Source organism: Drosophila takahashii, chromosome 3L, assembly GCF_030179915.1.
Source record: "Drosophila takahashii strain IR98-3 E-12201 chromosome 3L, DtakHiC1v2, whole genome shotgun sequence".
NCBI classification, from domain to species: Eukaryota; Metazoa; Arthropoda; class Insecta; order Diptera; family Drosophilidae; genus Drosophila; species Drosophila takahashii.
Window position 1 is genome coordinate 15,397,337 of NC_091680.1, and position 24,764 is coordinate 15,422,100.

A 24,764-nucleotide genomic window follows, 5' to 3' on the forward strand; every position below is an offset into this window, starting at 1 on the left:
CGATCTGGAGATAGAGGAGAAAATTATGGACGGAACCGGGACAAGTGGCAGCGGCTCCAAGGTAGCTCCTTTGACAGTCGCCTCCATCAAAGAGTCACCGGCCCAGGTAGCTCCTGCCACACTCTCAGCCATTCATACTTTATATTAAATAAACCCACTTTTTTAGATTTGAATAGCACTCGATTTTCATCCCCATCCTCATCGGTCTCCCGGGAGCCCCTGCCCGGTCACATCTCATGGGTGGATTCGACGAAAGCAGTTCTGAAAAATAAAACTGTTGTAGATTCATATTCATTACGAAACGATCAGCTCAACTCACCAGGTTCAGGGATCCTTACTAGTAGCGCCAACAGCAAACAAATTTTTGCCCCATAGTTTTTTTTAATTATTTAAGATGTCTCAAAAACAAAGTTTATGAATTATCGCGGTAAAGTTGCTTATAGAGGTGGCAAACCATGGATGGTGGACACTATACAGTGTTGGTTTATGACGAAGATACTATCGCGATAGTTTTCAAACCATCGATAGTGGTACCTGGCTCCTCACTACCGCAAGCATTTTGATGAGATTCTTGAGCTAGAATCTAGAATTTAATTAACGCCCATCCGCCTAGCAGAATGGCCTCCTCCACAGGTCTCCTGGTGGTGTCCAACATCAAGCAGCTGGGCAAATCGCTGCGCGCCATCGAGAAGTACGTGAACTCGCTGTACATCCACTTGAATGTGGCGGGGTCAACGTCCACTGGGTCACCAGTGCCACCGCCTCCCGTTTGGGGTCGTCTAATCTCGCAGCTCTACGCGAACAGCAGCAGCTATGTGGGATCCCACCAGTTGGATCTGCGCGTCCTTGTTTCGCCCTTGAGAGGAGGAGCAGCCAGTGGCTCTTTGAAATTGCGCCAGCCCGTGGATCTGATCTTTTCGGATGCGCATCATCCGGAGTTGTGCGATCGTTTAAGGGCTGATCTTAATATCAGCAAACCCACCATCTTCCTGGAGGACGCGGCCACCTCGGATTTGAGTGGTGAGGAAGATGCCACGCAGGTTCCAAAGGTTTATCCCTCGGTTGTCCTGGGCGGCACCTTCGATCGCATCCATTTGGGCCACAAGATATTCCTCACCCAGGCGGTGTTGCGCACCTGCCAACGCCTCGTTGTGGGCGTGACCACCGCCGCCATGACGAAGGGTAAGCTTTCCAGATGATTTGGCACAAAAAAAACCGAACCTTATCTTATCTTATCTGCAGGAAAGACGCTGCCTGACTTGATTCTGCCCGTGGAGGAGCGAATTGCGCGGCTCAGGGAGTTCCTAATGGACATAGACAGCACGCTGCAGTACGAGATTGTGCCCATCGACGATCCCTTCGGGCCCACGCAGGTGGATCCCGACCTGGACATGATTGTGGTCAGTGCGGAGACGCTGCGTGGAGGTCAGAAGGTCAACGAGATACGCCACGCCAAGCAGCTGCGGCAGCTGGAGATCTTTGTGATCGACATTGTGGAGAGCAATGTGCACGACGGCATCCACGAGACGAAGGTCAGCTCGAGCAATACGAGGATTGATCTGCTGGGTTCCCGGTGGCGAAGGCCAGAGCAGCGGACGCAGCTTCCAGCGCGTCCCCATATCATTGGGTTGACCGGTGGGATTGCTTCTGGGAAAAGTAAGATGGCAGAGAGACTTTCCAAGATGGGAGCCCACGTAATCGACTGCGATAAGGTGGCCCACGATGTTTATGAACCGGGACAGGTGTGTTACCAAAGGATTGTGGAGCACTTTGGCCAGGGAATTGTTTCCCCCACAGATAATCGCATCGATCGCACCAAGCTGGGTCCCTTGGTCTTTGCCGATCCCAAGCAGCTGCAGGCCCTTAATGGTATCGTTTGGCCGGAATTGATAGCCGAGGTGAATAGGCGGTTGGATAGGCTGCGTTCCCAGGCGGAGGTGCCCCGCGTGGTGGTCCTAGAGGCGGCTGTACTCCTGCGAGCTGGCTGGGAGATCAATTGCCACGAGGTGTGGTCCATGATTGTGCCGCCCGAGGAGGCTGTGCGGCGAATTGTCGAACGCAACCACCTGAGCGAGGAGGAGGCGCGGAAGCGGCTGGCCAGTCAGGTGCCCAACCCAGAGATCGTGGCCAAGTCGCATGTGATCTTCAGTTCGCAGTGGGATCACGAGTTCACCCAGAAGCAGGCGGAACGGGCCTGGCAAATGCTCACCAAGGAACTGGACGCGCACCAGAGCAGCCTTTAAAACAGATGGATATTCAAGTTACCTGCTAGCTTTTGTTGTTGATTCTTTATGCATTTGTTTACATTGCTTAGTTGTAAGTCGAAAGTTAAAGAGAAGTTCCGGTTTGTCATTGGGAAAAGGATTGAATTTTCAATGGAATTCTAGTGACTCTCGCCCTTCTTGCCGGCCACTCGCTTAAAGTCGTTCATCTTGGTGGTCATGATGGGGGAGCCAATGAAGCCGATGTAGTCGATCTGCGTCACATCGCCGCCGGACTGATTGTTCTTTACGAAGATCTGGATGTTCTGCACGTTCTGGAACTTGACATAGCGCAGATTCACGGGCACTCCGTTCTCCAGCTCCTTCTCAGCCAGGCTGAAAAGTGAAAGCAATCAATAAATACAGAAAATTATCAAGGATCAACCTAATAGCCACCTCAGATCCTGCACACTGGTCATGGACTCGGCCATGTCAAAGTCAATGGTGCGCGGCTGGTTGATGAACAGCTTGACATCCTTGGGTCCCAGCTGCGCGGGTGCCTTGAACTTGAGCGAGTGGATCTTGACCGCCTGGTTGAAGGTGATGGACAGGATGAGCTGCTCGTCGCAGTCGGACTGCAGGTAGCCGCCGGCGGAGGCCAGGGCGTGCTTCAGATTGTGGTCATCGGCCTCGTTGAGGCACTCGCACTCCTGCTTCGAGATGAACGTGTTCAGCTCCATCTGTTAAAGTTAACTAATTAGATTTAAGAGGTTATAGATTCTGGATTATCCCACCAATCCCTGGCCATAGTCCTCGCCCGCCTCCTCGCCACCGTCGGTGCCGATGTGCTCCTGAATCTTGGCCTCCAGTCCATTGACATCCGCTCCCTGGATGCGGTCGATTTTGGTCCTGTTTCTGTAGAAGATGAACGTCGGCATGGCCGAAACGCCCTGGCCGGCGGCCGTGTCCTGGCACTTGTCCACATCGACCTTCAGGAAGATGGCCTTTGGGTACTTGGTGGGGAACATCTCGAAGATCGGGGCGATCCTCTGGCAGGGACCGCACCAACTGGCCGTAAAGTCAACCACCACCAGGCGGACGCCCGCCTGGGCCAGTTCCGCCTGGAAGTGGGACTCGTCGTTGATCACACGCACGGACATGGCGACAATTAATGGATATTATTCGTTTTTGCCGAGCTTAAAATGTTGTTATTGGGCTTTAAATGCGAATTTTTTTTTAAAAGATGACTGGCATATAGGGATGGCTGGACAACTCACGATAGTATCGATATATTTGGGTTTTAGTGTGGACGTGCATATCATTGTGCTCGGAAAATATACTAAAATATATACTTTTTCATATACTTAATTTAAATAAATTAAATTGCAATTGCAATTAAAAATTTCTAATTAAAATATACACAAATTTGTAAAAAACTTGTTTTACTTGTTTATGTAAAACATACAATTTTCTTTTTAATTTACATACTGATTTTCAAAAAAGCCATCTAGTTGCCCTATTTATTTTATTATACCTTTTAGATTTTCTTACTTTATCTTGACCTTTTTTTTGACTCGTTTTCAAAATTTCCACAGTCAACTTAAATTTTCCGCCCTTGGCCTAGGGTTGCCAAGGCTCCTTACTATTCCTGAGACGGTCCCACTGGCCACTTTCGATAACTATCGGCTCGATACTATCGATTCCACACTTGCCCTACCTCGTGGTGTTTCTGTCGGTCGCATTTTCATTAAAGTCGCCATTTTAAAATTATTAAAGTCGAGTGTGCACAATGGCAGACGTGGAAAAGGAGCCCGAGAAGACCATCGCCGAGGATCTGGTGGTGACCAAGTACAAGTTGGCCGGCGAGATTGTCAACAGTGAGTATTCCTGTAGCGATTCCGAAAGCAATTCCGACTCCAGGAGGCTCTGCTACGTGGCGCTTACACAATTCACAAAAATGCCGATGCCGCTTTCCCTTTTTTTTTGTCGCCACGCGTTGCTAAATCCGCCTATTTCTGGACTCCGCGTCTGCTCGTTTAATTTTAGAAACCCTCAAGGCGGTAATTGGACTCTGCGTGGTTGATGCCTCCGTGCGGGAGATCTGCACCCAGGGCGACAATCAGCTCACCGAGGAGACCGGCAAAGTAAGTGGTGGCTTAAGATCTTAAAAACCCTTAATCCTTTGTCCAATGATTAAGAATTACACCTTTGAGGATCGCCCTCTGGCTTGCCATGTGCTGTGTGGGCTGGGGATCACCTCGTGGTCGCCAGGCGCACGCGGGGATTTACATGCCCCACGTGCCACGCGCTTGTGTACTCGCCTTTGGGCCCCAGGGATTTACAGATTATGAGATCTGAGGACGCACTACTCACTATCATATATCTCTCATTAAAAGAACAAACCAACTAATATCCTCTCTCTTCTCTATAAGGTATACAAAAAGGAGAAGGACCTGAAGAAGGGCATCGCCTTTCCCACCTGTCTGTCCGTCAACAACTGTGTCTGCCACTTCTCGCCAGCCAAAAACGATACGGACTACACGTTAAAGGCCGGCGATGTGGTCAAAATGTAAGTTATTCTCTCATTTCAAGCTTATTCCCTTACTAATCTTTAAAACCTTTACCTATCCACAGCGATTTGGGAGCCCACATCGATGGTTTCATTGCCGTGGCCGCCCACACAATTGTGGTGGGAGCTGGCAAGGATCAGAAGATCAGCGGTCGCCAGGCCGACGTCATCCTCGCCGCCTACTGGGCTGTCCAGGCTGCCCTGCGTCTGCTCAAGTCCGGCGCCAATGTGAGTGTGATAGCCTCTATAATATCCCATAATCCTCGCAAGAAACGGATTGTCTGGCGCGATTCTCCAGCGACTGAACATCTCAACACTTGCAGAGATCAGCGGTGGCAGCTGGCAACAGCAACTGGTCTAATATTTGGGACTGGAGGCTCCTTGCCAGCTGTCCACATGGTTAAATTCTTCTGCAGGCAACGGATTGACTGCTGCTCAGACTCTGGCACAGCTCAGCTCAACGCCTGCGGATAGAAAACGTGTCAATTTCGTGAACTGAACAAGTTTACACCTGAGAAATGTTCGGTCTTTAAAGTTGTCCACATCTGTAGAATCTAATAGGATAGGATTTTTATGATCTGCAGTCAACGGATTGGCTGCTGCTTAAACCATGGCGCAGTACATCTCAACGCCTGCAGAGAAAAGCTGCGTCGCTTTCGTGAACTGAACAAGTTTACATTTCAGAAATGTTCGGTCTTTAAAGTTGTCCACAATCGCATTACTGATTTATGATTGCTTATTATTCTAGCTTTATCTATTGAATGCTATGTGATAGGTGATAAAGATTTATCAATTTGTTTTGCCAAGACAAATGGAGTACTGAATGGTTTTCCTTATCACTTAGATTAATAATAACTATTAATAGCTGAATTAAATACAAGAATTTAATGTTAAAAACTACTCTGTTTACAGAACTACTCCCTCACCGATGCCGTGCAACAAATCAGCGAGTCGTACAAGTGCAAGCCCATCGAGGGCATGCTCAGTCACGAGCTGAAGCAGTTCAAAATTGACGGAGAGAAGACGATCATACAGAATCCCAGCGAGGCGCAGCGCAAGGAGCATGAGAAGTGCACCTTCGAGACGTACGAGGTGTATGCCATCGATGTCATCGTCAGCAGCGGCGAAGGAGTGGTTAGTAATCTTTCAAAAATATCAGTTTTCCCACTTCTATGTTCAATGATTAAAAAAATGCGCTTGAGGCTGACTTGGCTGGAGTGCGGAGTTTGTAGCGAAGGCGTCTTGTACGCTCAGCGGGCTTTTTTAACCCGGCACGTGCAGACACCAATTTCCGGCCGCCTGTTGTCCGGAGATTGTAAGATTATGAGATCTGAGAACGCCAAAAAGAAGCCAAAGTCCTTTTTCAAATGGTCTAAAAACACAATTACTAAATCCTTTTTGCATTCCTTGCAGGGACGCGAGAAGGACACCAAGGTCTCCATCTACAAGAAGTCGGAGGAGAACTACATGCTCAAGCTGAAGGCTTCCCGTGCTCTGCTGGCAGAGGTGAAAACCAAGTACGGAAACATGCCATTCAATATCCGCAGCTTCGAGGAGGAGACCAAGGCCCGCATGGGAGTCGTCGAGTGCGTCTCGCACAAGATGATCGAGCCCTTCCAAGTGCTGTACGAGAAGCCATGTAAGTGTGATATAAATTATTATTTTTTATAATTTTTTATTGGCAAAACTTAATTCCGTATTTGGTACACCTTCGGGTGCTGAGAACGGCCAGACATTTTGCTAGAAAAAACCCCAGGCTTTGACGTCTTCAGCAGTTGCCTCGATGTGGCCTCTGTCTGAACATGCCACTGCCATAAATATTCCTATTATTTTACTAAATTTAACTAGTATAAACCTGAAATAGTTCATCTTTCTAACAACTATATTTCCTTCCATTACAGCCGAGGTTGTGGCGCAGTTTAAGCACACGGTTCTGCTTATGCCCAACGGCGTCAACTTGGTCACCGGCATCCCATTCGAGGCGGAGAGCTACGTGAGCGAGTACAGCATTGCGCAGGAGGAGCTGAAGGTGTGTACTACTTTTCCATGTGATGTAACGTTGAGTACTAATTAGAATTCCCCTCTTTTTGCAGACCCTGCTCACGCAGCCTTTGGGTCCCGTGAAGGGCAAGGGTAAGGGCAAGAAGGCTCCGGCTGGAGCGGCGACAAAGGTGGAAACGGCGCCGGCCGTTGAGACCAAGGCATAGAGTAGCCCGCGCCGATGAAGATCCGCACCGCCGCACCACCAGCAACCCAACAACGGAAACCACAATGTGAACAATTGCGCTGCCTACCGCTGCCGCTCCACAGATTTTTACTATTTCGAATTCGTTGCGTATTAAAGCCCTTTTTGACAACAGAACAACAGAATAGAAGACGGCAACACAATTTGAGGATTCCTCCTGTTTAAACCAGCAGCGAATTGAGAACGCAAAACCATTTCCCCGAGAAAATCCTCCTCCATCCATCGGCAGGGCGGTCGGCCCAGCGCCAACCTTACCTCTTTATTTCCTTTACTATAAGCTGCCTTCGTTTATCGGTTTGTTCAACACCAACGCAACGAAAAAGCAAAGCAAGAACTGTCGTCAAATTGTAACAATTTTAACGCAAAATGATCTTAAATATATAATTCAAGAAAAACGTTATTAACGCTGCGTAGTAGGTATTAAATAAAATTAACATTTTCTATAAAACAGCCGATAAATGCCAAGCGACTTTTTATTTATCTGGCCAATCGAATTCGAGACGCTTTTGGATTGTAATAAATGCACTTGAGAGTTGTGTGTTTATTTTATACTTTTAATTTAGTTTTGATGTTCACATTCACATTATACAATTTGTAATTTAGATTTCTTGCATTTTTAGTTTAAATTTTACAGTCTCATCTTTGAACTCTTGTATTACGAAAGTTGCAAGAATAACTTCGTTATGCTGTCGATCCCAGATCCATTCCAATCCAATCCATATACTTATGCTCTGGCCCATCCCGCCGACTCTTTCCCCTTGCGTCAAACAAAATAAACAACAGAACAAAATACGCAATTGCTGCGGGTGAAGTACAGAAAACACGACGACCAGCACTTGCAGCCGACAAAGATGTGTGGCCGTTGATTAAAAAAGGATCTGGGATTTAATGGTCTGCCGTCGCTTACATACATGGTTTGGTGTACTTTTGTTTTTCGTTGGCCAGACTAATTGTTGACATGCACGTCCATCGGTGCCGAGGCGGTCACGTTGCTCGACTTCTCCGGCGAGTCCAGGTAGATCTTCAGGGCGCGTTCCCGACGCTGCGAGTATCGCGTGGTGGACACACAGCCCACTCGATCCAGGCGAGCCTTCTCCCTGGCGTTCATCTGTCGTCGCTCATCCAGCGTCAGCTCGCGCGCAGGTACGGTCCTATCTCTGTTAAGATAAAAACACTAATCAGTCGAGGCTCTACAGGTGCCACTCCTCCACATCCTGACTTACTGGTAAAGGTAGATGTTGCCCGTCTGTGAGGCGTTCAGCGGATATTTGTCCAGGCTGCAGGGCACCGCGTACCAACTGCTGGACTCGTTGACACTTAACGCCGATATGCTTGTGCAGGGGAAGTTGCTGTTCACCTGCAGGGAAAGCCATAAAGGGTTAGAATCAAGATGGATTAACTGAGGATATTACGTACCTTCATATAGCTCAGTTTGTCCATTGTGATGTTGCTGATCTGTGATAATGAATGCCTCATTTCGCTGTCCTCTGTAAAATATGTGTTTAAAGAAAAATGATCTTAGTTTGCAATAGAGCCCTGCGTGAATCATCAAGTTTTTGTTTTCATAGTATGCCATGAAATTTCAGATTTGTTTAATTCAATTCTATTTGAAATAAATTAAATGTTTTTCTAATTTATTGCGAATTGAATAAATGAATGAATAATTTTCTTTGTGCTTTCTCTTGAGAATTTTTAACAAATCAATGTTAACTTCAGGCAGATTGATTCACAAAATTATGGCCCTTTCTTCTTTAAAACAAATGTCGTTTGAATTATTTCGGAATTCATGCCTTTCATTCATTAAATTCTATTAAACTCAAAATTCTGATTAACTCATTCATGTTAAACAAAAAATTCAAAATAAGTCATTGAATCCATTCATGCAGGGCTTTAGTTTGCCAATGCTGGCTCAACTTACGGTCCAAAGTGATTTCTTGGAACTTTCCAAACTCCATTTTAGCCGGACACCAGCGTCTAACAAATATGGTCAGAGAGTCGTCCTTGGGTTGCGGATTCACACCCTCCTCGCACTCCTGCACAATAAACTGCAATGCACAAACCGAGTTAAATTATCGAACCTCTTCAATTAGATAGATATACCCACCTCAGCTGCGATGGTGGAGCGCATGTCGCAGTAGAGCGTTTCCTCGTTGGCCAGGATCTTGATGGGAGTTCGCCCGCCCTTCAGCCAGATGCGGCAGTTCTCCACCGAGAGCGTGGCATACTTGGCGTCCATGCGGTGCAGCTTGGCCACCAGCTCCTGCTTGGCCTGCTCCACGGTGGTGTTGGCGTTGTAGACCCACTCGCAGACGCAGGGCAGCTTGGACGTTTCGTTATCGATGTCCGCCAGTCGCAGAAAGTGTATCTTGGCCTTGTACTCGTCCTGTTCCAGATTCTTGCCCAGCTCCACCGTCAGTGTTTCGCCCTCGGTGAGCAGAACCAACGAGTTGTTCTGGTTGCTGGACAGATTGTTGTCGTGCTTGCGCTGCAGCTTAAAGTAGGCGCTGGGCACTTGAATGAGCTGCTCGATGTGGCGCTTAAAGGCGACCATGCGCATGTGTGTGCCCACCAGAAGTTTGTAGGCACGCGTGGGTCTCCGCAGCGCAGCCTCCTCGTCGGACTGGTGGCCCGAACTAGAGCCTGTGCCCACTACGTCCACGCACTCCACCTTTGTGGCGTGGAAGAAGTGGTTGGTGCTGGGGGGCAGGAGCAGGGGATCCACCACATCGGCCGCCGCATAGCTGCCGTTTCCATTGCAATACGCATGCACCCGCATCATGGCATCGTGTGAGGCTGCCTCGTCCTCGGGGCTAGACAGTTGCGGCGAATGACTGGTGGAACTGACTTGACTGTCGCCACCGCCGCGATGTGCCAGGTTCTCCGTCTCCACCAGAGTGCGGTCGCCATCGCTCAGGCTGCTGTCCTCCGAGTTCGACTCGTGGCCGTGACTGGGACTGGGTTGGGCCAGCGGCTCCAGCAGATCCCGTTTGTACCGCCTCCAATCGCAGTCATTGCCGGAGGACTCGTGACTCGCTGCTGCGCCATTCATCATGGCGGCATCCACCACATCACCACCGCTGGCAGACTAAAAAGAGTGCAGAGAATTAGTTTCAGCTAATCACCCAAAGTAACTTTTAAACTAGAACCCTGCGTGAATCATTCAATTTTTGCTTTATCATAGTTTGCCATGAAATTTCTGAATTGTTTAATTCAATTCTGTGTGAATGGATGAATGAATAATTTTTATGAATTTCTGGAATTTGCCAAATCTTTTTTGTGCTTTTTTTTGAGAACTAAAAAGTGAAAAATTTGCTAGATTCTTTTTTAAGCTTTCTTTTGAGATAAAAAAGTGGAAATCAATGTTAACTGCTTAGAAAATAAAATTTATGCAGTTTTAATCACAAAATTTCTTTCCTTTCAAAAGAAATTGTCGTTTGAATTGTTTCGGAATTCATTCATTCAATAATTCAATTCTATTAAACACAAATTTCAAATTCATTCAATTCTATTAAACTCAAAATTCTAATTCAAAATTCATTCATATAAACCAAATAATTCATTGAAATTATTCATGCAGGGCTCTATTTCAAACCCACCTCGATTGACTCCACGCTGGGCACACCCAACATCTCGAGGGTCGCGGCATCCGTGTTGGGGACGTTCAAGTAGAAGTATGTTATGGACTTGAACTGGGTGTTGGCCAGGTTCTGGAGATGCTGCAGCGCCTCGGGCGACGGATGGGGATCGTAGGCGACGAAGGCCTTCGGCACCGTGCCGCGCACCGTGGCGAGTAGGAACTGCTGCTCGTTAACATGCAAACGGATTGCGATGGAGCGACGAAGCACCTCGCTGGCCTCCCGCTCCCGCGCTGCTGAGTAAACCAGGAAGGGACCGTCCATCGCCATGGTCGATAGATCTACCTTAAACACATACCAAGTGATGCCATCCGGGGCGTATGTCTCGAACTGCTGATCCTCGGCCCGGTACTCTAGCAAAAAGTCCAGGCTGTAGTTCTGCGAGGCGCGCAACTCGGTTAGTCCCGGGTCGGTGCAGTTCTCCAATGACTGGATAATCGTGTCCATTGTGGAGTTGTAAGCGACCAGACGACAGCGCGAAATCGGGGCAAATTGCTCCACATTCAGCATTTCGTAGGCCGACATCAGCACCAAATTGACGTCGAAACTCTGCGATACATACACCCTGGTGATCTTCATCTTCTTCAGGGAGGGATTATAAAAGTAGACGCGCGGCTTGTACAAATCGGGTAGGGCCAGATCCGTAACCGTGATGTGCCTGCCCAGGCGAGTCACGCGCGTCTCCTCCTCCGAGTGCAGCTTCGGCAGCAGCGTTTTGATGTGCTCCGGAAAGTCGGCCACCTTGGCGACCTGTTCGTTTCGCTTGGCGTCCACCTGCCGATACATCAACATGTACGCATTGGTGCTGGAGGTGTAGGCACTCGAATAGTAGCTGCCATTGGGTCCGCCAAACGAACGCTGGATGTCCTCTTGGGTGATCTAAGCATAAATGGTAGGTTAATTATCAAAAATAACAAAGAAAAGGTTAGCACCTACAGTGGACACATTCTGATCGTTGAAGCAGAACCACTCGTTGTTGTCAAAGTCCTTGATATAAGCATAGTAGTGGCCACCCGATGCACTGCCCGAATGGATCATGATGGCAAATAGTTCGTACAAATACGGTCCGGATCCCTGCTTGGCGCTCTTGCTGGTGCTGCTGCTCATGTCGATGCCCTCGTCCTCGTCGTTCAAATCGTTCTCGTGCTGACTGGAGCTCGCCGTGGTCACCACGCCGCTGCTCAGGTTGTCGTCCTCCATGGCCGAGCCACTGTCCGCCGTGCTGCAATCGTCCACAGTGCCGTTCAGCTGAGAGTTCTGCTCGCCGCTATTGGCGGTCCGATTGACGAACGTGTTCAGGTTGAGCGTCTGCGGGAAAGTTACTCTAAAGCATGGGAATACGAGGAATAAGTAATCAATAATATTTTAGAGACCTTGACTTGTCACCTGTCGTTCAACTTGATGCGGTGCATGGTCTGGTAGTCAAAATCGAAGCGCTTCAGGTGCAGCGTGAGGATGTAGGGGAAGGACTTGAAGTGCAGCCCCTTGTGGGCGTCGCATTTCTTTTTGCACTTCTCGCACAGATACTGGTTGTTGCCGTCGAGCGTCTCCGGTTGGACGAAGGCGCGCAGGGCCTCCTCGATGCTGCCGTAGGCGGAGCTGCTGCCAAACGGACGCACCGGCAGCGGGATGTCCAGGAAGGTGTCCTCGCGCGTCTTCTCCGTATTGCACTCCAAACACTTGACATAATCGTTCATCTTGCCCTCGTACAGGTTGGAAATGAGATTGGCCTGCTTGGTGTTCTTGAACTTGTGCTCCAGGGCGTCGAACATAACGCGGCACAGTTCCTGGATGTCGTGCTGCTGCCAGGCCTCCGTCGAGTCCCAGCCAAAGCTGCGGGTCAGGTCGGTGGTTTCCACCGCTGCCTTGGGAGAGGTTTGCAGATTGAGGAAAAGCTTCTGCAGTTGGTAGGGTATGTTCTTGGCCTCGTTGTCGTTGTCGAACTCCCAGCGATACAGGGCATTCCGGAACTCGGGCGTCATAAACAGCGCCTGCAGCAAGCTGTTTAGGTAGCAGGTCATGGCCTGATTCACCAGACCAACATAGCCCTTGGGTCCGCCGTTCGTCTGCCGGTGTGCCGGTGTCTCTGACTCCGACGTTTCCGTGGTGGCCGAGGACACAAAGTCCGCGGCAGTGGCGTTGGCCCTCTGCCAGGCGGGCAACTCATCGCCTCCGTACTTTCGGCGATAGAAGTTCGACAGAGCCGGAAGCGGATCATCCTCTTGTCCGATCGCAGATGGATCCACCACTCCGGCGCTCACACCCTCGGCGTCCGAGTCTCCAGTTGGTGCCCCGAAATCGTAGCCCGGCCCGAGATTAGTTGGACTGGCTGAGGCACCCAGTGCGAGGTCGTCGTCGGACAACTGCTCGGCATCCGAGATGAACAGGTCCGAGGGAGCATCGTCCACCGGCGAGATGAGGTTGCGACCTTGTGGATACAGTTGCAGTTGCTCGGTGAGCTGCTGCTTGCTTATCGTGTCTATGGGTTCGCAATCCAGCTCCTTAATGGGTGACGACGGCTGCAGTGGACTGAGCAACTCAAGGTTGGCTTTCGCAGTGACTTTTGCCGTCTTCTTGGCCACCGGACTCTCCGGGGAAATGACTTTGGCGCTCGCCTCCGTAGAAACCTCGGGACTTTCCTCCGGACTCGCCTTGGGAGCTTCTTCTGCAACGGGTTTGGGTTTCGAACTCTTTTCTGGGCTCGATTCCGAACTCACGTTGGATTCCTCAGTCGCGGTTTTTGTTTTGCTTGGCGAGGAAGATCCAGATGCTGGCTTTTTCTTCGTTTTCTCACCCACCACGCGTTTCTTCTTCGTTTCGCCGGTGGCTGGACTCTTGGCCTTTTCCCCGTCAGTCGACTTTATAACCTTTTTAACGACCACTTTCTTGATGGGCAACTCAAAGCGCTTGGCCACGTCGCCATCCCAACTGCCGGCGGGCAGTAGTATCAAGTGATTCTTGAGCTGCCGCTCAAAACCAGCCACATCGTAAAACAGCTGGGATTCCAAAGCATTTAGATTGACCTAAAGGAGGATTTTCATTAGTGGTTTACTAAGACAGTGAAATAGAGGGCAATCCTTACCAGATCCTTGTTCTCGTGTGGTTGCAACAGGAGCTCGAACTTGCCGTAGGGAAACTGGGTGCCGATCAGGTCGATCACACGCTTCACCGTGAAATGGGAGCGGACCACCACGTTGATCTTCTTTTGCTCCGAGCCGGGCGTCTGGTCAAAGACCGAGACGGTGCACTGCTCGCTCTCCTTATCCGTCATGTCCTGGCTGCGGCGACTTCAGTTGATGGTGGTGAAAATCCTGCAAAGGGAGTGTATGTGTTACGTTGAGTTTTACTCATGAATTTTGTGTGTGTGTTTTTTTAGCCTATTCTTTAATAGTAAAACTTTGACTTATCCGGCGTGGCCAAGTTGCTGGTCATGACGAAGGTAGAAGTAGTAAATAAGGAAGAGCAGGCAGGCCCCAAAAATTACTGCGAAATCTTCTTGTTTTCGACCTCATTCGCGAATAAAGCGGCAGAAACCTCCCTCCTCCCTGGCCACAGATATTGACGTGCTCCGGCTACGCTTTTCGCGCCTTATTTGTACGGACCAGCGCCAGTTGCCGTCTATATATATATAAACATATAGCACGTACACCCAATCGAGCATCGACTGCCCTCCACCCCAAAATCGACGTCGTGACTAACGCGCAGCGGAATTTCGTAAACAACCGACCATCAGTTGGCTCCGGAGGATGCTACGGGAATTATACTTATTTGCCTCCATTTGGGGACCAACGTCATCGACGTACGGCTTACGGAATGCATAAATTTCAGTGCAAATGTCGCTCCATGTTGGTTGGGACTCTTTGTGGGTCCCTGCTCGACTTTTGTAACGGAAGTGGTGGCGATTATACGGCCGAATATCTGGCGCCTCCAATCCGGCAGTGCGCAAATTGCAAGTGGGCGGCATATATCCATATCTTTGGGAATAAGTTCTAGAAATATTTGTAAGACTTGACAGATTTAAGGAAAGCAGATGCTCAATTTGGAGATTACTAAGCGAATATAGATTGATTCTTCCGCAGATATGATGAAATTGGTATTGCGGATTAGAGATATCAGTTAGGATATGAACTTAAGAGATATCTTATTTTGAAACTAAAGGTTTTAATAGTCCATTATTCTTACTTTATTCCTTTTCTTTCATTTCGAGTGCTATATTTATAAAATTCGTTTCTTGACGATGATTTAATTGCATTGCATTTCATTAATACATTTTTGCATATCAAAGATATTTATAATCATCAAAAATGCCTGTCAATTTATTCTAAAATTAATATTTTCGAATGTCTATTTTGGCGTTAATTTTAAAAGACTTGAATTGCTCAGCATTTAATTGAGTGTCGCAAGCAATTGGGGCTGGGGGTATTTGCAATGTTTTTCCAATTCGCTGCCCCGAAATAACCGCAGAACCGACAGCCAGCCAAGATATTTTGGGTCTCCTCCGAATGGAGGATGCACATCCACGCTGCGAAGTGAATGCGCTGCAGTTGGCGTTCAAACACATGTTGGATGGTCCAAACACAAACCGCATTGCCCGGCGAGGGAGCGAGCGAGACGGGGATTCAAAAATGCTAATACACGTCGGCCAGCAGAAATCAAAATAAGAAACCCGTGCTGCTAAAAATAAAAACAGGCGGCGACAGCGACAACGACACATCGGAGCGGTCGGAAAAAGCACACAAAAGTCGAGAGGAGGAAAATACAAGACAGCTTTGGGAGAGTTTTGAAAACGCGTATATCTGGCTATTTGTAATCGCGAAGGTTTTCAGAGATTCAGAGAAGCACACAGACTTGCTGTAGAATATCTATCTATCCATCAGAATGGTGTGGCACTTTCAACACATTGGCCCCCACTCAATATTTACATGATGACGATGATCTTTCGCCCAATGTTTGTATTGGTTTTTGGGTATTACAGAAACCGATATCGCGAGTTATCTATGCCATATAGACAGGCTAAGGGGACGAAAGGGGGGAGTGAACTCATTCTCGCATATATCTGTGCTATTTTTGAACTATTTCGGTACTGCGAAATCTATGTGGTCTACGAAAACCATGAGATGACTGAGATATGACTGCTGGCTGCCGGAAATCGCAGGATTCCTGCTCATATAATGCACTTTCGTGTACAAAATCTCCATTACGAAATGGTTATTTATTTTTAGAACTCGTACAACTTCACTTGGAGCTTCCAATGTTGTGTGAATAAGTGTGTGTATATGTCCGTGCTCTATATGCAACAATTTCAGTCCGATTTACCGTCTGATCTGAGTGTGCCGAAATCTTTCCGAATTAGAAAACCGCGCCGTCAACGCACGACATAGTTCACGCGTGTACTGGCCGATTGAGATGCCGATTCTGATTCCGATTCCGAAGATATCCCACCCGATCTGGCGCCCGATCTTTCGCGACTATAGTCGCCCAGCTGAGTGCGCTACGCTCTCGGTTATTTGGGGGATGTACAAGAAAATAATGTGGAATTGATTGGGGAAAACGTTTAAGAAAGTTAAGAACCTTTAAGAAAATAAAAATTGATAGATAATAATGGTCTCTAAAACTGCAGGGTTACTGAGGTTGATCAAAACTGACTTTTAAATGACTTTTCAAAAGTATAAGACTACTTAAATCGCGAGTTTTCACTATTGATAGGATGTACAAGAATATTATGTGGAATTGATTAGGGAAAACGTTTAAGGAACTAAGGAAACTTTAAAAATTGATAAATAATCATGGTCTCTAAAACTGCAGGGTTACTGAGGTTGGTCAAAACTGACTTTTAAATGACTTTTGACAAGTATACGACTACTTAAGTCGCGAGTTTTCACTACAAAAAGCAAAAATGGTTCATAGATTGTTAGATTATTGATAGGATGCACAAGAATTATGTGGAATTTGAATTGATTGGGAAAAACGTTTAAGGAACTAAGGAAACTTTACAAATTGATAAATTATCATGGTCTCTAAAATTCTAGAGTTACTGAGGTTGATCAAAACTGACTTTTTAAAATTATACGACTACTTAAATCGCGAGTTTTCACTACAAAACTGCACTAATGATTCATAGATTGTTACAGTACCCTAGCAATAAGCTTAAATGATGAACATTTTAATAGATATTTTGTATACGTTTAATAGAGACATGACAATTGACTGGCATACAATCCTACAATGTCTAATAATAATCAAGCCAACTGCAGTACCCTTTTTACTGTGTGCAATGACCACTCACGAGTTACAGCTGATAACGATTATTGCCGGACAAAGCAGTGAAAGCCGTGGGTGGGCAGTTCTCTGGGGGAAGTTAAAGGCCCCGAGAACCCAGGCGGATTACTCAATGAATATAGGCGATATGTTTGGGTTTATAGCGAAAGTGCTATTAATGTCGAAAGAAGAGAGCGCTCTCATTTGCGGGAATGAATGACTATTTTTAAGGGGCTGCCGCTGCCGTTGCAATTGCTGCATTGAGACATCCTTTAAACAGGGCGCCATGCCAAAGGGTATTTTTTTTTGGCGATGGGATGCGGCTAGGGGTTAAGGGTCACAGGCTGCCTCCTTCGTTTGCGCAACACCTCGGTGGGCGGGGCGGGGCAGGGCGATCGGTCAAGGCTCTAACTGGGGGAACGTGACACGCATATGGGTTGAGTGGCGTTGTTGGCCTGGGTTTGCCCCAAAAAGTGGCCCCCATTGGGTGTCCTTCGGGCTGGCAAATTAGTCCTTAGCGAGGCGCGTCCATATGTCGCAAAAAAATTTCGAGGGGCGCCTTGTTTTCTTCTCTCTCTCTTTCTCTCTCTGCGTGTGTGTGTGTACCTCCATCGCACTCACCTCAAGTGTGTGTGTGTGAAAATACTGCGGTATACGGTTGTTTGTGTGCGTGAGTGTGGGCTGCGGGGGGAAATGCGCCTGTTTGGCCGACGATCCAGTTCCTCTGATCCTGATCCTAATCCTGTCCTGCTGCTCTGCTCCTGCGCCTGGCTTCCTCTCGGTGCACTTTGAATCCGCTTAAAACGAGGCTAGTCGGGTCATTTTTACAAATGTTTTTTTGTTGTTCCGCTGCGGCTGTTTTGCAGAGTTGCTCTAGAGTGACTGCTGGTGCCTAAAATACCATACGTCATTGAGGAATGGGTGTGGAATTTTTAAACTACTTTTTAAGGTCACACTGGCAGCTCTTAAAAATGATTTTTTATTTAAAACTTTAATTATTTAAAAATTAAAAGATTATTTAGCACAATAGTTCATATTTATTTTTAGGTTTGAAAAAGAGCCAAAGCAAAAAATAATTAACGTTCAATATTAAAATAATTTATACGATTTTATTTAAAAAATGAATTCCCTTGTTTTTACGAAAGAAAGACATATAAAACAAATATTTATTTATTTGCAAACAAAAATTTTAATGTATTCGAAATAATAAATTAGAGATGGCAAAAAGAATATCTGTACAGATTTATATATTCCCAAAAATAGTTCATTCGTTATAATATATAAACAAATAATAAAAAATTAAAAATAATATATATATTTTTATCGTAGTTTATTTTAGCCTAAAATTTGTAGGTTAAAAAAATACGTTACTTTCACCGCTAAAAATAGCTAGAACCAGCTATATTTAGCTCGGCATCTCCGACACCCTAGAGCTATCGCTGCCAATCGGCATTCGCACACTTTCGAGATGCAACCCTAAAAGACTAGAAACATCGAGAAATTTCGACGCAGACGGGGAAAAGTCTATAAAACGGCGCGTTCGAGTGGCAGCCGCTCATTATCAAACAAAATTTCGCAGAGAAAAGAGAACGCTACGCAAAAGAGGGTGTGTTTTCAGTGCGCAGGCCACATTCGGCGGAGAAGAAAGAAAGAAAAGAACGGAACAATTGAATCAATTGCGAGAACAACGTCATAAATATTTCAAGAACATCGCCCCGTGAAATTATATATAGTGCGAACTACACCCAGAAAACCAGCAATTGCACTTTGCCACTGCATTTGGCACATTGGAATTGATATACACACGGATTTCCAGTGGTTTTTAAGGTAAGTTAAGCTTTGTGTTGAGTGGGCAGGCAGCAGATCAACTTTTAGCGCCTTAACGCCCCGAGAAAGGGGGAATACGCGACTACGTCACTCGCATGACAACACGGCAGTTGCACAACTTCTGTGCTTCTAGCAAATTCCACAATCGTACACACACATGCGACGCCCGCCCAGCAAGCAATCGGTTTTCATTCTAATCTAAAGCATTTCCCTCCCTCACAATTTCAATTTCAGCTGTGAACATGGCCAAGGACTTCTACAAGATTCTGGGCATCGACCGCAAGGCCACCGACGATGAGATCAAGAAGGCCTATCGCAAGCTGGCCCTCAAATACCATCCCGACAAGAACAAGAGTCCGCAGGCGGAGGAGCGCTTCAAGGAGATCGCCGAGGCCTACGAGGTGCTGTCGGACAAGAAGAAGCGGGATATATTCGACAAGTACGGCGAGGACGGTCTGAAGGGCGGACAGCCGGGACCGGATGGCAATAGTCAGCCGGGCGCCTACAGCTACCAGTTCCACGGCGATCCGAGGGCCACCTTTGCCCAGTTCTTCGGCTCCTCGGATCCCTTTGGCGTCTTCTTCGGCGGCGGCGACAATATGTTTGGCCAGGGCCAAGGCGGCAACACCAACGAGATCTTCATGAACATCGGCGGCGAGGATATGTTCGGTGGCGGCGGTTTCGCAGCCAATCCCATGGCCGGCGCCTTCCGCTCGCAGTCCTTCAATGCCCAGGCTCCGAGTCGCAAGCGCCAGCAGCAACAGGATCCGCCCATCGAGCATGATCTGTACGTGACCCTGGAGGAGGTGGACAAGGGCTGCACCAAGAAGATGAAGATCTCACGCATGGCCACCGGAAATGCGGGACCGTACAAGGAGGAGAAGGTGCTGAGCATCACCGTGAAGCCGGGCTGGAAGGCGGGGACCAAGATCACCTTCCCCAAGGAGGGCGATGCGGCGCCCAACAAGATACCCGCCGACATTATCTTCATCATACGCGACAAGCCGCATTCGCAGTTCAAGCGCGAGGGCATCGATCTGAAGTACACGGCCCAGGTCAGTCTGAAGCAGGCCTTGTGCGGAGCACCGGTCAGTGTGCCCACGCTGCAGGGCGATCGGATTCCGGTCAACAGCGGCAACGAGATCATCAAGCCCACTACGACGCGGAGAATCAGTGGACGGGGTTTGCCCGTACCGAAGGAGCCTTCGAGGCGCGGCGATCTGATCGTATCCTTCGACATCAAGTTCCCCGACACACTGCCGCCCAGCCTGCGGAACCAGCTGGCCGAGCTGCTGCCCAACTAAGCGGGTGGACACACCACACACACACACTATTTGTTATCACTTTAGTTAAGGCCTATATTTAGTTTATCGTACTCGTACTCGTAAGACACCTAAGAAACCTAACCAATTGTAGCCCGTTTAGCTAGTGAGTGTGCCAAGCGAACAGCTGTAGATATTGTCCGAGGATGCAGACGCTAGATAAGATAGGGAAGAACATTAAGAAGAGAACACACAGAGAACCCGTTTTGTGTTGGAGACTGATCGACTAATGACTATTATAACCCGGTACACACCAATTCCATAATTCGTTTTACACATCTCCCTATATTTATTTGTCCCGAGATAAGAAATAAAAGAAGGTATTATAAATTGAAAGTAACTGACGATTTTTAAAGCGAGGCACATCTTCGGCATTCCAGTTCCAACACGGGATGGTAATATCAGCTAGAAAAACAATTATAATTATACCCGTTACTCGTAGAGTAAAAGGGTATACTAGATTCGTGCAAAAGTATGTAACAGGTAGAAGGAAGCGTTTCCGACCCCATAAAGTATATATATTCTTGATCAGGATCACTAGCCGAGTCGATCTAGCCATGTCCGTCTGTCCGTCTGTCCGTCTGTCTGTCTGTCCGTCTGTCCGTATGAACGCTGAGATCTCGGAAACTATAGAAGCTAGAAGATTGGCATTTTGCATGCAGATTCTAGGAATTCCTACGCAGCGCAAGTTTGTTTCAAAATGGTGCCACGCCCCCTCTAACGCCCACCATCGCTTATATACGATTTTAAAAATTTTAATATTTTGGAAAAGTAAAAATGCAGTTTTATTGTGTTTATCAATACCTATCGAAATGTAGAAGAAATTTTTCAAATCGGACCATTCGTTAAAAAGTTATGCGTGATCAACGTTTTCTATCTCTATCTCCATCTCCCTCGCACTCCCTTTACCTGAGTAACGGGTATCTGATAGTCGGGGCACCCGACTATAACGTTCCCTCTTGTTTTATATACATTAGATTATAGTACGTTTTAGTACCAATTTTATTATGTTTAACAATAAAATTATTTATAAAAAAAATTAAGGTGATTGTTTTTGGGTCAGTGGGTTAAAGCTATGACGGTGGAAATGCACATAGTGCAGAAGCTGGCATAATTTGTTCTAATTTTGGGATATATATTTTTAAAAGAATTAGCGCGCAAAATGCTTTAAAAGCCTATATATTTATGTACATACAGTACGCCACCTAGCGTGTAAAAAGCAATGTAAAGTAGGGTACATTTTTAAACCATCTGGCAACACTGATAACGTACTTATTTTGAATGTCAGGAAAAGCTGAAAAGCTAAACATTTAAGATTACAGTCAAGAAACCCCGTAAAGTAAATTTTACTGTAACTTACCTGTAAAACTAAAAAGAGGTTGACCTAGGAAAAGGAACCCCTGTTGAACCAATCTATTTAGTAATAAAAACACACGAATTTGGTTTCTTTTTAAATTTCACATTTTATTTTCTTTTGTTTTCACTTCAAAAGGATTTCGTAATTTAATCATTTGTCACACATTTTCACTATCCTTATGTTGAGTGTTAAGTTGCATTTGCAATTGTATAATCATTGTGTATTTCTTTTTCTTTACTGTTGCATATTTTGTTTTTTTTTTCTTGTTCTCAAAAAGTATTAACATCCATTGCATGTTCATTTTGTTTGTTATATTTTTGTTGTTTTTGTTGCAGCTGCTAATTAGGTTTTACAATAAAAATTGAATTTTAATGTTTGTTTCTCGCTGTCGTCCATTGTTACATGGCTACACTTGTTTTCAATGCTGCTGCAGTTTGCTATTGATTTTCGTTTCGAATTTAGACATCGTGTGGCTGACTTATAAATTGTATTTAATATGCAATTGTTACCCTCGTGTATCCTGCTGAATTGCGCTTGCCAAAAGGAAAGTGTGATAAGAGATATAACTAACAATACAATGCGCTCAAACAAATCAAGTATCCGATAACAATTTGTTAAAAGAGATTCCAGTGCGTCGTGTGCACGTGAACTTAATTAAATGAGTACATTGTTTGGCTCTCAAACATTCGTATAATAGTGACTATGTATATATATTTAATAAAAATGCTTTAAAAATAGTCAAATGCGTACAAAAAGTTTCACGCCACGTTCATTCGCCATCAAATGAGTTCCATAATTTAACTATTTCATTTCGCTAAAGTCTTCCAACTGACTGGTTGAGTTTTTGGTTTATTATTAATTATTATTATTTACGTTGCCCTTGTCAAACTTATACAAACTGTAAAAATTATGTTAAAATGTTGTTGTGATTTGGTATTTGGTAAATTTCTCCTTGTTTTGTCCCGTGTTTGATTAGCTTTCATCTCCGACGATGAAGATCTATCATTAGACTGTTGTATACATTTAGAATTTCTATTTACTCCCCTTCTTATAGCCTTCTATGGTCTGTAGTTTCAATTATTATTTTCTTTTATTTTCTTCTCATCGTTTAATTAAAGTTTACTTTTGTATATTTAATTCAATTTGATTGGAAACCTAAAAAATGTTTTGATTATGTTTCGATTTGTTGCTACACATGGTTCAATGGGTTTTTGGGTTTAAAAAATGAATGAGTTATCCTGTGAATGAGTGTGAACAATGCCTGCAAGTACACTGAAAAAAAAAACCATTGACAATCGCGACTCGCACTTGCAGTGTACGACCGGGAGAATAAACAAACGTTCAGCAATTGGGGATTTCATTGTTCCTGAATCGAATTAACATCCAAGCTGCATTCACAACCAATTAATTATTATTTCCCATTTGGTAGAATTTTCATTGTATTCGACTATATATTTTTTCTTTTTGCTAAAAATTCGTCCTACAAAAATTGAAAACCATAGGGTATTGAGATTGAGACGTAGGGAAATCAAGAGTATACTTTCGTAATTAAGTTCTCAAAAATTGTGCCTTTGTCTATGGGATTCTGGTTTCTGGATTCTGGGCTGGGGATTGGTTTCCTTTTCCTTTTTATTTTAACTATAATTCTGTTGTCATCGCTCCTCGATTCGTAAAGTGTTCAAAGTGAAGTTCTTAATTATTATTGTAATTCTGCTAGAGGGTGTTGTCTTTTTTTGGTTTGTGTTGGTTTTTTCTTTACGCTTATATATTTTCTTTTACTTTTTTCTCTTGCATAGTATTATAATTTATTTTAATGTTTGCCCGCTTAAACGTGTTGAGTTTGCTTTGCTTTGAGTTAAGTTTTTCTTGTTTCTTGTATTTTGCTGATTGGATTCATTGTGGAGGCTCGGAGCCCAATTTAATTGCATGGAATCATTTTGCTTCGTTATTATTTCCTTTTTTTAGTTTACCATTTAACATTTTGACTAAATTTTTGCTATTTTCGTTAATGTGTATGTGGAATTTGTATGGTATCTTTATGTATTTTTTGAGTGTACTTCCTACGAACTAAACATTTTCATTGCTGATTTCATTTTTTAATTTTCATTACGATTACGGGTGTGTTGATTTGCTTCAGTGTGTGTGTGGCTTAATTGGCTAAAATGTTTTTCATTTAACCCTTTTTGGTTTTTCTTATTTTGCATTTGCATTTGACTTTGTTTGGTTTTTTCCCTTTTTGTTGCAATTCGGGTTTGGTTTTACTTTTATAATTTAAATTCTCTAATCCTAAATACAATGGTTGCAATTTGTTTACGGGTTTCCCTCCTCATCGCTTTGACAGCTTCGTCATCGTCTTCTCCTCAATAAATGTATTTAAATCGAAATTTACTTTCAAGTCTTTTTCAGCGACAAATGCATTTGAATTTGTTCTCGTATTTCTTAATGTTGTTTAATCTTTTTCCTTAGTTCATATTAAATCTGCTCAAAATCCTTCGCTTTAATTATGCTTTTATTATATGTTTTGCACTTTAAATACAATCAATATAAATCAAAGTCTTCTCTTGGTTTTTTCATTTTCATTTTCTTTTTTAATTTATGTTTTAGTTTTTCTTTCTAAAAAGGATCTCTCGGATCCCCTTTGTGGTGCTTCTCTCGTTTAAAAACGTAAACGTAAAAATGACAAAAACTCTTCGATGTTTTATCCATTAAAAAAGAGAGGAAACAAACCGAAGCCAAGCATTCTTCAAAAGCCAACCACATCCATTCACCGATGGCCGGTGATTCAATGCATCTTCATTTCGCAGCGTTGAGCTTGAAAAATGCTTTTGGGTTCGCTTCGCCCACTTTTGAACTTTGAACTGTTGCTGCTTCTGCTTTTGCTTTCTGCTTTGCTTTTAGCTGTTTCTGTTGCTGTTGCCTTACACTTGATTAGTTAAAATTGAGAAATCGAACAGAGGAATTGAAGTTGTGGGTTAAGAGTTCTTATGCTTGCTTAGCTTGATACTAAATGTTTTGCTTTGCTTTTTCTGATTTAATTTTTCACATCGTCTTTGCGGGTTGTTGACTGTGGATCTGTGCCTAAATTTATCATGTCTCGTGGTTTCCACACCGGGGACCCTACAATAAATGAAAGAAAAGAAAAGATACAATGGAAACCATATATGAAAAAATATGAAATATTTTCGTTTTGGTTTTGCAGAACTTAATTTGTAGTTTTGGTTTTATTTTTTTTTCAGATAGAAAATATAGATTTTTAGAGAGCGAAAGAGTTAGAAAGAGCAAGTGGGAAGGAGACGGAGAGCAGCTTCTCCATTTGGTTATATACAATTGTGTCAAACAGATTTTCATAA

At 45.1% G+C, this 24,764-nt stretch overlaps 6 protein-coding genes across 16 annotated transcripts in view; 3 read left to right on the top strand and 3 right to left on the bottom strand.

The window, feature by feature from the left end:
• The first annotated feature begins 535 nt into the window (after positions 1-535).
• On the top strand, positions 536-2,361 carry Ppat-Dpck (Bifunctional Phosphopantetheine adenylyltransferase - Dephospho-CoA kinase). The gene is made up of 2 exons (XM_017156868.3): positions 536-1,182; positions 1,243-2,361. The coding sequence occupies exons 1-2, from the start codon at positions 618-620 to the stop codon at positions 2,241-2,243; spliced, it is 1,566 nt and encodes a 521-aa protein (XP_017012357.2). The 5' UTR covers positions 536-617; the 3' UTR covers positions 2,244-2,361.
• Txl (Thioredoxin-like) lies at positions 2,256-3,475 on the bottom strand. The gene is made up of 3 exons (XM_017156869.3): positions 2,996-3,475; positions 2,658-2,941; positions 2,256-2,597 (listed from the first exon to the last, which is right to left on the bottom strand). The coding sequence occupies exons 1-3, from the start codon at positions 3,359-3,361 to the stop codon at positions 2,384-2,386; spliced, it is 864 nt and encodes a 287-aa protein (XP_017012358.2). The 5' UTR covers positions 3,362-3,475; the 3' UTR covers positions 2,256-2,383.
• Positions 3,476-3,895: 420 nt separating this feature from the next.
• Positions 3,896-7,474, top strand: LOC108067729 (proliferation-associated protein 2G4). Its single transcript, XM_017156904.3, has 8 exons — positions 3,896-4,078; positions 4,248-4,345; positions 4,634-4,770; positions 4,836-4,998; positions 5,683-5,904; positions 6,184-6,409; positions 6,672-6,799; positions 6,864-7,474. The coding sequence occupies exons 1-8, from the start codon at positions 3,991-3,993 to the stop codon at positions 6,975-6,977; spliced, it is 1,176 nt and encodes a 391-aa protein (XP_017012393.2). The 5' UTR covers positions 3,896-3,990; the 3' UTR covers positions 6,978-7,474.
• A 74-nt stretch (positions 7,475-7,548) lies between these two features.
• On the bottom strand, positions 7,549-17,745 carry Usp47 (ubiquitin specific protease 47). Of its 5 annotated transcripts, none has more exons than XM_017156901.3 (10): positions 17,530-17,745; positions 13,733-13,961; positions 12,037-13,673; positions 11,587-11,974; positions 10,612-11,529; positions 9,120-10,100; positions 8,934-9,060; positions 8,432-8,502; positions 8,239-8,372; positions 7,549-8,172 (listed from the first exon to the last, which is right to left on the bottom strand). In XM_017156901.3, the coding sequence occupies exons 2-10, from the start codon at positions 13,919-13,921 to the stop codon at positions 7,962-7,964; spliced, it is 4,656 nt and encodes a 1,551-aa protein (XP_017012390.2). In that variant the 5' UTR covers positions 13,922-13,961; positions 17,530-17,745; the 3' UTR covers positions 7,549-7,961. The 5 variants fall into 5 exon arrangements, with proteins under 5 accessions (XP_017012390.2, XP_017012391.2, XP_070072025.1 ...); XM_017156902.3 differs by lacking the exon at positions 17,530-17,745 and adding an exon at positions 15,967-16,105; XM_070215924.1 differs by lacking the exon at positions 17,530-17,745 and having other exon boundaries at positions 7,549-7,850; positions 7,927-8,172; positions 13,733-14,049.
• A 706-nt stretch (positions 17,746-18,451) lies between these two features.
• Positions 18,452-20,387, top strand: DnaJ-1 (DnaJ-like-1). The gene is made up of 2 exons (XM_017156859.3): positions 18,452-18,735; positions 18,970-20,387. The coding sequence occupies exon 2, from the start codon at positions 18,978-18,980 to the stop codon at positions 20,037-20,039; it is 1,062 nt and encodes a 353-aa protein (XP_017012348.1). The 5' UTR covers positions 18,452-18,735; positions 18,970-18,977; the 3' UTR covers positions 20,040-20,387.
• Positions 20,388-21,495: 1,108 nt separating this feature from the next.
• The window catches only part of sif (still life), an 88,080-nt gene continuing 84,811 nt past the window's right edge, over positions 21,496-24,764 (bottom strand). For all 7 annotated transcript variants that reach the window (XM_044396021.2, XM_044396023.2, XM_044396022.2 and 4 more), the window contains one exon: positions 21,496-24,531. In XM_044396021.2, coding sequence (XP_044251956.1) covers positions 24,446-24,531 — 86 coding nt within the window. In that variant the 3' untranslated portion in view covers positions 21,496-24,445. The remainder of the gene's footprint in view (positions 24,532-24,764) is intronic.